This window comes from Cetorhinus maximus, chromosome 2 (genome assembly GCF_964194155.1).
Source record: "Cetorhinus maximus chromosome 2, sCetMax3.hap1.1, whole genome shotgun sequence".
Taxonomy (NCBI): domain Eukaryota; kingdom Metazoa; phylum Chordata; class Chondrichthyes; order Lamniformes; family Cetorhinidae; genus Cetorhinus; species Cetorhinus maximus.
In genome coordinates, this window is record NC_135880.1 from 39,936,736 (window position 1) to 39,951,824 (window position 15,089).

The 15,089-nt window shown below is 42.8% G+C and overlaps 1 protein-coding gene across 1 annotated transcript in view; it reads right to left on the bottom strand.

Annotated features, from left to right (window-relative positions):
* iqgap2 (IQ motif containing GTPase activating protein 2) overlaps positions 1–14,807 on the bottom strand; it is a 369,497-nt gene extending 354,690 nt beyond the window's left edge. Inside the window, exon 1 of the mRNA XM_078563474.1 lies at positions 14,662–14,807. Coding sequence (XP_078419600.1) covers positions 14,662–14,704 — 43 coding nt within the window. The 5' untranslated portion in view covers positions 14,705–14,807. The remainder of the gene's footprint in view (positions 1–14,661) is intronic.
* Between the last annotated feature and the right edge of the window lie 282 nt (positions 14,808–15,089).

Below are 15,089 nucleotides of genomic sequence, written 5' to 3' on the forward strand. Positions count from 1 at the left end.
AACAAATCTAGAGCTCCCAGGATGACAAAGGAGATAGAAATTAAGATAAATAAAAAAAGTGTGCTTATGACAGATGTCACTTAGAAACTATAATTGAGAACCAGGCCAAATATAGAAGGTTCAAAGGAGAGGTAAAGAAGCAAATTAGAGAAGCAAAAAGGGAGTATGAATAGAGACTGGCAGCAAACATAAAAAGGAATCCCAAAGTCTCCTATAGGCATATAAATAGTGAAAGGATAGTAAAAGAAATAGGGATGATGAAGGACCAAAAAGGAAATTTACACATAGGGGCAGAGGGCATTGCTGAGGTATTAAATGAAGAATTTGCATCTGTCTTTACCAAGGAAGAAGATGCTACCCAGGCCATGGTAAAAGAGGAGATAATTCAGACACTAAAAGGGATTAAAATTGAAAAAATGGTGGCATTGGATAGGTTATCTGTACTTAAAGTTAATAAGGCACCAGGAACGGATGAGATGCACCCAAGGATACTGTGAGAAGTGAGAATGGAAACTGCAAAGGCACTGGTCACAATTTTTCAGTCTTCCTTAGACTCAGGGGTGGTGCCAGAGGACTGGAGAATTGCAAACTTTACACCCTTGTTCAAAAAAGGGTGCAAAGGATAAGCCCAGCAACTACAGGGCAGTCAGTTGAACTTCAGTAGTGGGGTAACTTCTAGAAACAATAATCTGGGACAAAGTTAATAGTCACATGGACAATTGCAAGTTAATTAAGGAAAGCTTGTGTGGATTTCTTAAGGGAAAATCATGTTTAACTAACTTGGAGGTTTGTTTTCCCCCCCAGAGGGGGTTGATGAGTGCAATGCTGCTGATGTGGTTTATATGGACTTCCAAAAGACATTTGATACAGTGCCACACAACAGGCTTGTGAGCAAAGCTATAGCTCTTTGTGGAATTATATGTTTTTTCTAAATTTGAGACTAACTTCCTTTGTTAGCCACAGATGGTGCATCCTTCCCTTAGAGTCTTTCTTTCTCACTGGAATAGATCTTTTCTGAGTATTCTGAAATAGCTCCTTAAATGTCTGCCACTGTAATTCAACTGACCTGCCTCTTAACTTAATTTCCAAGTTCACTTCAGCCAGCTGTGTCTTCATGCCCTCATAACTACCCTTAATTAAGTTTAAAACATTACTCTTAAACCCACTCCTCTCTCCCTCAAACTGAATGTGAAATTCAATTATATTACGATCACTGCTGCCTAGGAGTGCCTTCACTATGAGGTCGTTAATAAATCCTGTCGGCATTCTCATAGGTCCATACGAACTAGAGGCAGGAGTAGGCCACTCGGCCCTTCAATCCAGCTCCACCATTCAACAAGATCATGGCTGATCTGATTGTAACCTACTGCTTCCCCCCCCATGACCTTTCACCCCTTGTTAATCAAGAATCTATCTAACTGCTTTAAAAATACTCAAAGGCCCTGCTTCCACTGCCTTTTGAGGAAGAGAGTTCCAAAGGCTCGTGACCCCTCCCCCCCGCCCCAACCAAGAGATAAAATTTTTCCTCATCCGTTTTAAATGGGCGACCCTTTATTTTTAAACCATGACCCCTAATTCTAGATTCTCCCACAAGAGGAAACATCCTCTCCACATCCACTCTGTCAAGACCCCTCAGGATTTAGAGGTTTCGATCAAGCCACCTCTTACTCTTCTAAAATCCAGCAGATACAAGCCTAACCTGTCCTACCTTTCCTCATAAGGCAACTCATCCATTCCTGTTATTAGCCTTCTCTGAACTGCTTCTAATGCATTTACATCTTTCCTTAAATAAGGAGGCCAGTACTGCACACAATACTCCAGATGTGGTCTCACCAATGCCCTGTACAACTGAAGCATAATCTCGCTACTTTTGTATTCAATTCCCCTCATAATAAACAACAATATTCCAATAGCTTTCCTAATTACTTGCTGTACCTGCATCTTGGAAGCTCCCCTGCAAGCCTCTCACCATCCTGACTTGGTAATATATTACTGTTCCTTCACTGTCGCTGGGTCAAAATCTTGGAAATCCCTCCGTAACAGCACTATGGGTGTACCTACGCCACATGGACTGCAGCAGTTCAAGGAGGCAGCTCACCACCACCTTCTCAAGGGCAATTAGGGATGGACAATAAATGCTGGCCTAGCTAGCCATGCCCACAACCTGTGAATGAATTTTTTTTTAAAACTAGCCTTTTGTGATTCATGCATCCCTCTGCATCTCAGAGCTCTGCAATCTCTCACCATTTAGATAATAAGCTTCTTTTTTATTCTTCCTGCCAAAATGGACAATTTCACATTTGCCCACATTATACTTCATTTGCCAGGTCTTTGCCCGCTCACTTAACCTATGTCACTTTGTAGCCTCCTTACATCCTCTCCACAACTTACTTTCCTACCTATCTTTGTGTTGTCAGCAAATTTAGTAACCATACTCTGTCCCCTCATCCAAGTCATTTATATAAATTGTAAAAAGTTGAGGTGCCAGCACTGATCCCTGTGGCACGCCACTTGTTACACCCTGCCAACCAGAAAAGGGCTAATTTATGGCTACCCTGTTTCCCATTAGCTAGCCAATCTTCTGTCCATGCCAATATACTACCTCCTACACCATGAGTTTTTATTTGCTGCAATAATCTTTGATGTGGCACCTTATCATATACCTTCTGGAAATCTAATTGCAGTACATCCACCAGTTCCCCTTTATCCACAGCACATGTGACTCCTTCAAAGAACTCCAATAAATTGGTTAAACATGATTTCCCTTTCACAAAACTATGTGGACTCTGCCTGATTGTCTAAAATGTTCTAAGCCCTACTATAACATCTTTAATAATAGATTCCAGCAATTTACCTATGACAGATGCTAAGCTAACTGGCCTGTCTTTCTGTCTCCCTCCCTTTTTGATTAGAGGAGTTATATTTGCTGTTTCCAATCTAAATGGAGCCTTCCCCGAATCTAGGGAATTCTGGAAAATTAAAACCAACACATCAACTATTTCACTCGCCACTTCTTTCAAATCCCTAGAATAAAGTCCATCAGGATCCAGGGATTTGTCAGCCTGAAGCTCCAACAATTTGCTCAATACCACTTCTCTGGCGATTGCAATTTTCCTGAGTTCCTCCCTCCCTTCCATTTCATGATTTACAGCTATTTCTGGGATGTTAATTGTATCCTCTATAGTAAAAACTGATGCAAAATACCTATTCAATTCATCTGCCATCTCCTTACTTACCATTATTAATTCCCCAGAATACCTTTCTATAGGACCAATGCCCACTTTATTAACTCTTTTCTTATTTTAATATCTGTAGAAACTTTTACTATCCATCTTTATATTTCCAGCTAGTTATCTCTCGTACTCTAATTTCTCCCTCCTTATTAATCTTTTTGTCATTCTTTGCTGTTCTTTATATTATGTCTAATCTTCTGACCTGCCACCCACCTTTACACAATTATATGTTTTTTCTTAAAGTTAAAGACAGTATCAAACGTATCTAATTTGCTATGGATGGTGGGTTCTCCCCTCAGGAATTTCTCTCTCTCACTGGAATGTATCTATTCTGATATATCCCCTTAAATGTCTGCCATTGCATTCCTATGGAACTATCCCTTAACATATACAAACATATGAAGTAGGCCATTCGTACCCTCAAGTCTGCTCTGCCATTCATTAAGTTCATGGCTGATCTGTTTGTGCTTCGAATTCCACATTCCCATCTACCCCCAATAGATTCTTGTTAGGCAAGGGAATCAAAACCTATCTACCTCTGCCTTAAAAATATTCCTCATTTGCCAGTTCACTCTAGCTAGCTCTGCTTTCATGCCCTCATAATTGCCCTTATTTAAATTTAAAATACTAGTCCTAGACACACTCTTCTCTCCCTCAAACGGAATATCAAATTCAATCATATTATAAATCGCTGCTCCCTAGGGGTACCTTCACTATACGATTATCAATCAATCCTAGCTCTTTGCACAGTATCAGGTCTAGTGTAGCTTGCTCTCTGGTTGGCTCAAGACCATGCTGTTCCAAGAAACTATCCTGAAAACATTCTATAAACTCATCTAGGCTACCTTTGCCCAACTGATTTTTCCAGTCTCTCTGTAGATTAAAATCCCCATGATTATCACTGTACCTTTCTAACAAGCCAACATTATCTCTTCCTTTATACGCTGTCCGGCCATGCATTTACAATTAGGGGGCCTGTACACCAACCCCACAAGTGACTTCTTGCCTTTATTGTTTCTCATCTCAACCAAACTGCTTCTATGTTCTGGTTTCCTGAACTTAGATCATTCCTTTCTAATGCACTAATACCATTTAATAAACAGAGCCACCCCTCCATCTTTTCCTAGCTTCCTGTTTCTCCTAAATGTTTAATACCCTTCAATATTCAGGTTCCAACCTACATCACCTTGCGGCCATGTCAATCAGATCGCACTTATTTATTTCTATTAGCGCTGTCAGTTCATCTGTTTTGTTTTGAATGCTATGTGCATTTACATACAGAGCCTTTAATTTTGTCCTTTAATTAGTTTTGTAATGATTGGCCTTATTTGCTGATTTATTCTTAGATTTGTACTGTGTCTTCCTGTCATGTTCTGTTTATTATTTCCCATATTAGTACCTTTCTCTCTTGCTTCGTTTCTACTCTTTTCTACATTGACATTTGCCCAAATTTGATCCTTTGCCCCCACTATTTAGTTTAAAGCCCTCTCTACTTGCCTAGTCACGTGGCTCGCTAGGACATCAGTTCCAGCACGGTTCAGGTCTGGACCATCCCAATGGTACAGCCCCCACTTTCCCCAATATTGATTGCAGTGCCCCGAAACCTGAACCCACTTTTCCCACACCAGTCTTTGAGCCACACATTCATTTCTCTAATCTTATTTGTCCTATGCCAATTTGCATGTGGCTAAGGTAATAATCCAGAGATTATCATATTTGAGGTTCTGCACATGCAGTCCATAGGACATGGACTGTTGATACCTACATGGACCATGACAACTGGAATCCTCCCCCTCCCACTGCAAGTTGCTCTCCAGCCCTGAGCAACATCCCTAATCCTGGCTCCGGCAAGCAACACAGCCGTCTGGACTCTCATTCTTTGCTACAGAGAACAGTATCAATCCCCCTCACTATACTGTACCCTACTACCACTACATTCCTTTTTCTCCCCCTGCCCACTTTAATGACTTCCTGTACCCCGGTGCCATGGCCAGTCAGCTCATCCACCCTGCAGCCCCCACTCCCATCCAAACAAGCTGAGAGAACCTCAAACCTGTTGAGCAATTGCAAAGGCTGACACTCCTGGTCTCTGGGTCCCCTTACCTGCCTCGCTCGCAGTGACAGCCTCCTATCCCTAGTCACCTTCTAGTAGACCATATCCTAAGGGGTGTGACTGCCTTCTGGTACAAAGTGTCCAGGTAACACTTCCCCTCCCTGATGTGACACAGTGTCTGCAGCTCAGCCTCCAGCTCAATGATTCTGAGCCAAAGCTTCTCAAGGCGCAGACACTTACTGCAGACGTGCTTGCTCTGGATCACAGTGACATCCAGGAGCTCCCACATTTTGCATGCATGACATATCACCTGTCCTGACATCTTGGTGAGATTTAATTACTCACTCATTTTTCCAGAGCCGCTTTATTCAATTCAGAGTTGCGGGAAATCGGAGCCTATCCTGTCAAGCAATGGGTGTTTCGCAGGGTACACCTATGACGGAATGCCAGTCCATCACAGGGCGCACGCACGCACGCGCGCGCGCACACGCGCACACACACACAAAGGGGCACTTTAACCACAGCCAATCCACCTAACCAGCACATCTTTGGACGGTGGGAGGAAACCGGAGCACCTGGCGGAAACCCACGTGGACACGGGAAAATGTGCAAACTCCACACAGACAAGCACCTGAAGTCAGAATCAAACCCAGGTTCCTGGAGCTGTGAGGCAGCAGCACTAACCACTGTGCCGCCCCATGAATTAATTACTTAATTGTTTTATTCTATTATTTATTTTCTTTTATGTATTTTATAAATCTTACCACAAATAGCTGTACTGATTTGAATGTTAGGAATAGAATAGACATTTTCACTTACTAGCTACTTACCAAACAGCTAGTTTCTTCCCTGTAGTAGAGACAAGAATCAATTCCTGCAGCATGAAAAAATTAGAAAAAAAATCAAAGGGCATACCGCCCTCTCCTCCTCACTGAACTCCCTTAGCTCACCAGACTCTCTCACTCTGATAAAGTTGCACTCAGTGCTGGCCGCACTGAGTGTCTGAATTTATACGTCCTGAAACAAAGGGACTGAGCCCAGGTACAGAACAAACTGATTTGAGCTAGCTTCCTTAAGTGACTATTTCAGCTGCTGCCAATGCTTCTATCTCCCTGTTCAGGCCCTTGGATGAGACTTAGGATTTAAATAACACTTGCAGTTAAATGTTAAATCTATACAATATTAGACTTTTAGAAACAGTTTTAAGATTCCCTCAACTCACCGATACTCTCTCACTTGTTGCCTGTGTGTGTCAGGGATGAAGGGAGTGAATGCTTAAAGGTGGATAGGGTACAAATCAAGCAGGCTGCTCTACCCTGGATGATGCCAAGCTTCTCGAATGTTTTTGGCGCTGCACTCCTCCAGATAAGTGGAGGATATTCCATCACACTGCTGACTTGTGCCTTTCAGACATAGAAATGAATGAAATACGCCATTGCTTATGAAAGGTGCGAAATCAAAATCAAAACACCCTTCGGTTTGCGGACGGATGCTGAGGAAATCAGGGCACTTTATGTTAAACATCCCCGGTTCATAATGCAACAAAGACCTCCGCAAGTCAACAAAAGTCCTTGTGTACAGAGTCCGGATTCAGTGATAGGGCCAAACAAACCCTAGTGTCCTTCTTGAAGCCAGCTCCAGAAGCATTCAGGACAAACTCCTGCAAAATTCACTTCAATGGACTGCACACACTGTAGGATAGCTGAAAAATGTTTCCCCTGCCAGGTCCCGTTTTCTCAACACTCAAATAGCCAACGTTCCGGGGGGACAAAGAAAACTTCAATGACGCTCTGAAGCTCTCCTTGAAAAGCGCTGCAGCATTGACAGTAATGAGCTTGCTACCAATCGTTCATAATGGCAACAACTTGTCCATCAAGTTGCATCATGCTTTAAGTCCAAGCGCCTTAATGATGAGGCAGAGCAGCGGCAAAGGAGGAAAGAAAAGGAAACAAATCCTGCACTCCGAATCCTATCTCTTCGGACATTCAGTCCTACGAGCCCAAAGATCTGCGGATCAAGATTCGGCCTGTTCAGTCACATGAAGCCGACAACATGGTGGACCAACTTCTTCTTATTCTTTGATGTGATGTGGATGTCGCTGTCCAGGCCAGCATTAATTGCCTATTGTTAACTGCTGAGGAAATGGTGGTGGTGAGCGGCCTTCTTGAACTGCTACAGTCCATGTGGTGTAGGCACCCCAACAGTGCTGTTAGGAAGGGAATTCCAGGAGAATGTTGAGGAATCAGGAGGTGAGTTACCTTTGCAGAAATCCCAGTCTCCGGTCTGCTTTTGTAGTCACAGTATTTATATGGCTAGTCCAGTTAAATTTCATCAAGGATGATGTCCCACCTAGTTACAGGATTCAGCAGGCAATAAAGGCCTAACCTATAGGTGACAATACATCATGTAGTCAAACAAAACATGAACAGGATCCAGGCCAACTCGAGTAAATGGGAGGGAGTCATTTTCAGCTCTAATTTCAAGTTATCTTTCACTAATAATGTAGATGATGACTCACCAACATTAGCTGATGCCAAAGCAATCATTGAAACAAGGCAATGTCAATTGTTGATTTACACGAGGGAAAAAGACTGATGCCTTAGCTTTCTTAGCTCCAGTGTTAAGGAGCACCAGAGAACACAGAGGATGAGTAGTCATGTGCCTTAAACTGAAGGAGCTGGGATAAACTCTGGTTTAAACTCTGCCTAAACATCTGAATCAATTTTGAACATAGCTCCACCAGTGCTCTGTTGTGGACCATTTGTGAACAACTCTAACCAGTGATCAATTCTCGGCTTGACGTGAATTGCATTGCCAATGAGCTGGAACTTGGAACTTTTTGCCTGGAGGATCAAGAAATTCAGAGACACATTTGTACAGTGTACACTATGTTCCCAACAAGACTTATTGCTTAGCTTGACAAAGCCATACAGCTCTGGAAACTGTGGGTAATCTGAGTACAATACCTGTTTGTGAATATCTGTAACTGGGAGTTAACCATATCTACAACCAAGGATCTAGAGGTCAGTGAAAGACATCAATAGAAGGAACACAGATTCAACCAACTTTCTATTTTACTTGCTTCTTGCTTTTTTAGTAGTCATCTCACAGGGTGGGGTGGCAGCCTTACATCTTTAAGACGATGGTTTGCACCGTGGTAGTTAACTCTGTAAACATCGCCTGGTGTAGCTCAGGAGCCCTATTCTGGAATGGCAGTCTCTGCTAAATTTGCTGCAGAGGAAGACAGTGGGTTGAGAAGGCGCACGATTTGCAAGCCTCTGTTTTCTCTGGGTCACCTTCTCAGCCAAGTATGGAAGAACAGGTCATGGTCCAGTGACCAGTTCATCGTACAGAAGGTCTTTGGATGGGTGACAACCGTATACCAATGAACTTGGTCAAGCCAGTACAGACATCATTAGCTTAGCAATGAGTGTATGCTGATGTAATTAGCACACTCCAGGACCTGGGAGGTGGGTGACCTTGTCCTGCCAAGAGATGCCAAGGATATATCTAAGACAGCAATGATGGAAACTGTTCAGCCTTTTTCTCCAATCTAGCACATACTGTCCAGGTCTAACCACTGTAGAGGAGTGCACTGAGGATGCAGGCTTGATAGACCTGCATTTTGGTGTTCTCAGTTAGGTTGCTGTTGTTCCACAATTACTCAGCTTGGACATAACAGTTGCAGCTTTTGTTTTAATTTTGGCAACAAAGTGACAGAATGCTGATGATTGTGGAGCATAGCTAAGTGTCCAGCATCACATTGTCAGAGCTGATAGATTGTGGTATGGCAACATCCTGGGCCATCACATTCATCTTCCTGATACTGATGGTCAAACCAAACTCTTTACAGGAGTGAGAGAGTCTGTCCATTTGCAGCCAAAGGTGTCCCACAGTGTTGGTGCAGCAACGTCAGCATAGAGCAACTCACTGCTGAGGACTTGGTGCAGCATTCTCTTAGATCTCAGGCAGCAAAATTGAATAGTTGTCAGTTTTGGTATGCAAACAGACACCCTCTGCAGATGACTTGAAGGCATATGACAGCAGCAGAGAGAAGAATATGCCAAAAGTGTCGGTGCCAGAACACAACCTTGTTTGACCTCACTGTAGATCTCAAAGGGTTCCAACATTACCCATCATGTTGTATGGAAAGAGATCACAGTTTGCAGCTTTGGTGGGCAGCCAATTTTCTCCAAACTTACATAGACCACCTCTACTCAATAGTTGAAAGCCTTGGTGAAATTGATGAAGGGAATATATAGTGATCTCTTTTGTTGCTGGCATTTCTCTTGCAGCTGCCAGACTGAGATCATCATGTCAACTGTAGATCTTCCAGTTCTGAAATCACAGTGGGATTTGGGATAGATCCGTTCAGGATCTGCAGTCTGACCAGGGCAATATGGGCAAATCCCATGGATATCCTGGGGCACTGCCCTCCCCTTGCAGCAGAGATAGAGAAGGTTATGCAGATGTTGCAGGCATACTGGTTTTCCACGCTTGATGAGTTCAAGCAGTATAGCGTCAGCACCTGAAGCTTTGCCCATGGCAAGTGAGTCATTAGCTTTGCTAATCTCCTCCACTGTGGATTGAACATTCACTTTTTTTTTATTCATTCATGGGATGTGGGAGTCGCTGGCCAGACCATCATTTATTACCCATCCCTAGTTGCCCCCTAGTTCAGAAGGGCATTTAAGAGTCAACCTCATTCCTGTGGGTCTGGAGACCAGGTAAAGACGGCAGATTTCCTTCACTAAAGGACATTAATGAACCAGGTGGGTTTTTACAACAATCGACAATGGTTTCATGGTCATCATTAGACTTTTAATTCCAGATTTTTATTGCATTCAATTCAACTGAAATTCAATAAAATTCAAATTCCACCATCTGCTATGGCAGGATTCAAACCTGTATCCCTGGAGCATTACCATGGGTCTCTGGATCACTAGTCCAACAACAATACCACTATGCCATCACCTCCCCCTTCTGCCATGATAGGTGGACCTTCTACAGTGCTTTCTCTTTGATGGGGTTTTCCCTAGATTACAACTCAGGGTCGTGTTCCACCCATCTCTGTAATTGTTTATTGCAGTCAGTGATGACCTCCATCCCTTTGTTTTCAAATGGAGCTGTTCTCTTTGCTGATAGGCCTATTGCTTTTTTGATCCCTTTATACATGCCCCTGACATTCATTGTACCAAAGGTGATCTGGGTATTCCGGCAGAGTTGTAACCAGTAGACATTGACATAATGCATAGCAATCTGATGGACTTTACTTTGAGTGGCCCTTAATGCTTTCAGAATCTTCTTGCTTGATATCCCCTGTAATTAGTGAAAGCAGACCATTTGGCTTGCTGGGGTACAATCAAACATTCCTTCCTCAAGGTGCCTTTATTCCCATAGGAGTACTAGCAAGAACATTGGCAGGGTATTTGACCAGAGGGATATCACATTGGAGCCCAGTTCTGTCCTCATCATCCTTCCATAAAAGTGCAGAGTGCAGCACAATCCCCTATTTGGCCCAGTAGCACAAACTATTTCACCAGCTGAGATTCATCCTATCTTCATGTTTCAGCATTTAACTGAAAAATAATTAATGAATAAGCATTTGTAGTGCAGATATTGGAAATGTAAAACTCAAAATTTGGTATACAATATGCAGAAAATTAACTTTAAAATATTCACCTTTTGAAATTAATATAATTTTATTTAGTTACTCTTTGGAGATCTATAATTACCAACACAAATGTGCGTAAATATTATTTGGTGCAAAGACATTTGCCTGAAATAAAGTTCATATTCAAATCTGTTAATTGGCACAATCATTTCCTTCCACAATGCTAAGATTAGGCATATTGCAGAAGTGTCATAATAAAGGCCTTAGCTGTAAAAGGGCATGACCAATCTGATGCACAGCTTAATATTCCAATGTCACTAAACTCCACAGTTGCTGATATCGGTTGTCGTATTCATTAGCACGAGTCCTTTAAGTATTCCTCAAAAATAGACATAATAAGATTGAAATTTTAACACACCAATGTCAATCATCTCATCCCAGGTTCCTATAAAACACTGATCAGAGCTTGAGGTTCAGAACTTTCCTCAATGACTTCTCTTCCCACTTCTGCATCATTACCTCTGGTGTCCACAACGGTCTATTCATGGCCCCCTCCTATTTCTTATCTACATGCTGCCCCTAGGTGACATTATCTAAAAGCATGGTTAGTTTTCACACGAATGCTGATGACACCCAGCTCTACCTCACCACCTCCTTCGATCCTCCACTGTTGCTATATTATCAGACTAGTTATCTGATATTTGGTACTGGATGAGCAAAACTTTTCTCCAATTAAATACAGGGAAGACTGAAGCCATTGGTTTTGCTCCCTGCTCCAAACTTCATTCCCTAGCTACCAACTCCATCCCTCTCCTTAGCAACAGCGGCACTAAACCAGTCTGTTTCCAACTTTGGTGTTATATTTAAACCTGAGATTAGCTTCCAACCGCATATTCAAGCCATCACTAAGACCACCTATTTCCATACCTCCTTAACATAGCCTGACTTCACCCGTCTCAGTTTGTTTGCTGTGAAAATCTAATTCATGCCCTTGTTACTTCTTTTCTTGACTATTCCAATCACTCCTGGCTGGTCTCCCACATTCTACCCTCCGTTAACTTGAGGTAATCTTACCTGCTCCCTGTATCTTAAGTCAAATAATTCACCTATCATTCTTGTATTCGCTGACCTATATTGGCTCCCAGTCAAGCAACATCGCGATTTTAAAGTTCTTGTCACTGTGTCCAAATCCCTTCATGGCCTCTCCTCCTCCTTCTCTTAGTAATCTTGTCCAGCCTCACAACACTCTAGATATCTGAATTTATCTAATTCTGGACTCAAACATCCCTGATTTTAATCACTCCATCCTTGGTGGCCACACTTTCAAATGCCTCAGGCCTAAACTCTGGAATTACCACCCTACACCTCTCTGCCTCTCTACTTAGCTTTCCTCCTTGAAGACATTCCTTAAAAACCTAGCTCATCGGTGATCTAATCCAATATCTCCTTATGTGGCTTGGTGTCATATTTTGGTTTATTATACTCTTGTGAGGCCTTGGGGCATTTTATTTCATTATGGTGCCATATAAATACAAGTTGTTTGTGATAGGCCACTATCCTTTCAACAGAAATTATAAACACATTAGTAAGAAATTACCTGGAAAAGTCTAATGACCATTTCAAACTTTAAATGACATGGCGTCAAAGAAACTTTATCATAGCAGTACCAACTTTTATCCACTAAGAATTAGTGATCAAAACATAGCTCTCCCTATAGTTCACCAAGGTCCACGAATCATTAACAAAACCACGCACCTCTACGGCTGGGACAGAGTAATGTAGAATAATGGGTAAGAATCTTGATATATCTCTAAATATTACATGCACACAATGACTAAGATATACATTTTTTTACTAGGTAAACATTAAAAACATGTTTGAGAATCGCAAATCACATGCAAAATACAAACTACCAGAAGGATTGATGTGTGCTGACATCAACATGCCAAAATCCAGGGTTAAAGTCCAAAGTTTGCAAAATGAATGTTTTCCAAATTAGTTTTACCTGCTTAAACAAATAGCATTGTAGACAGCCCAAAAATCTATATTCTCATTTAACCATTTTCTATAAGCTTTTGACCATCAAAACATAAGAAATAGGAAGAGTAGGCCATTTATTGAATTACCATTCAATAAGATTATGGTTGGTCCAGCTCGCTGCTCTTACCTGCAATACCCCTATGCGCCTTGACTTCCTTAGTGTTCACAAATCTATCCATCTCTGACTCTATTGCACTCAATGACTGGCCATTCGCAGTTTTCTACTGTAGAGACATCCAAAGATTCACAATCCTTTGAGTGAAGAAATTTCTCATCTCAGTCGTAAATGGCTAGCCCCTTATTCTGACACTTAGGCCGGAATCTTCCAGATTTATAAAATCCACAGGGAATGATTTCTGGGTCCCAACCCCATCAGCAAGCCACTCACTGCACATTCTTACAGGAGGCGGTCAATTAACAGGCCACCTCCGCATTCATTGTCCAATTAGGGATAACAGCCTGCACAGGCTTGCAGGACAGCCAAAGGAAACATTCTGCCCTGTCATGCTCCTTATGAATTTTATACATTTCAATGAGGTTCTCTGATTCTCCTAAAAACTCTGTTAAGCTGCTCAATCATAGAGCAGTCCCCCTCATCCCAGGAATCGTTAAGTGAACCTCTGTTGCATTCCTCTTGGGCAAGCATATCCTTCCTTAGTTAAGGAGACTAAAACTGTACACAGTACTCCAGGTATGGTCTCACCAATAATTGTAGGAAGACTCCTTGTGTGTTACTTTCTGACATAAGAAAGCAAGGGCCTGACATTTGTTACTGTAAAAAATAAAGGGGATGGGGGGGGGTTAGGGGGGTTACTGCTGTTCTCTTGTCACCTAACTAAACTGTGAGAACGAAGGTTTTAAAAACATACTAATTCGTTAACAGGTGGTTCAGTCATTTCCCCTTTGGGTTTCGCAATGTCACCTCCCCACCCTTATTTTAAAAAAAAAATATGAAGCTGCACGTTTCCTTCCTTGTGCGAACCTTTATTTGTGACAGTGAAATACTACCGAAAGTTGTTGCTGTAACATGTGTTCAAAGTGCACGTTAAAGAAAAGCCGCACCCTGGCCGCGTGAGAGAACTCGGCGGGCGGGCGAGCGCCCTGTGATCTCCAGCCGCGCACAGGAGACTTTAATCAGGTTCGCTCCCCTCCACCGTCTGCTCTCGCCTCTGACCCAATTCCCCACACCGAGGAGGGTGACTCGAGCGCACTCTCTCCCTTAAGTGAAGTTTGCAAATGGCAGAAGAAAAGTTTAAAAGAGGAGTAGGGGGGGGGGGTGGAAAAAAATGCAATTGAAAATAAAAATCCGAGGGACGCGCGGACACGTTTCAGATTCAAAGCAGCAGCAAAGATTTCAGACACACAAGAAAAAAAAGTAATTTCGAGAGGAAACCGGAAACCTGAAGACACGTCCTCTTGTGAAGCACACACACAAAAAGAATCAGATTAAAAAAAAAACATAAGACACGTTTTCTAAATTCCAGTCAACGGCCTCAGTTGGTTTAACACCACAGGGTTGGAATGGCCCCGCCAGGGTAGAAGAGGCTGCTTCAATTATCATTTGCATCTTTGTATTTATTTCTGTGGTAAAAGTTGTTGCAGACTTGCCCGGGAGTCGCGTGCTGTGGATATAAAGTAGCTCGAGGCGGCTGAGTGCAAGCACTTCACCATCTGCCTGTCTCTCCCAGTGCACGAACACTCACTGTTACAATATTACTCACATCCATAACGGGGTCTGTGCAGACTCAGGTTCTCCTCGTACATCCTCGCCTCACTGCGCTCCACGCTCCGGATTGTCTGATGTATACACGCGTGTCCCACAGTGACTCCCGCTTCCCCCCCGCCTGCACTTCACTAACTGAGCTGGGTTCCCTTCACCGTCCCGTTATACCGTGGGGAGCAGCGCCTCTCTCCGGCCACGGGTCTATCGCAGCGGCCCCTGTTGGTTTAGGCAGCCCGTTGCACTCTTCGGCAGCCTTCAAATTCACACACGTTCATGCACGGTATTGCCACCTTTTTGGTGACTGAGGTGCCAAACCCATGGGAGACACCGATGTCTGTGTTTAGGAATCTTCCAATTAAGCAACTGGGAAATTCACCCTTTTAGGGTTTCTACTCAAAATATGGGATCACCTTCATCCAAGATCAG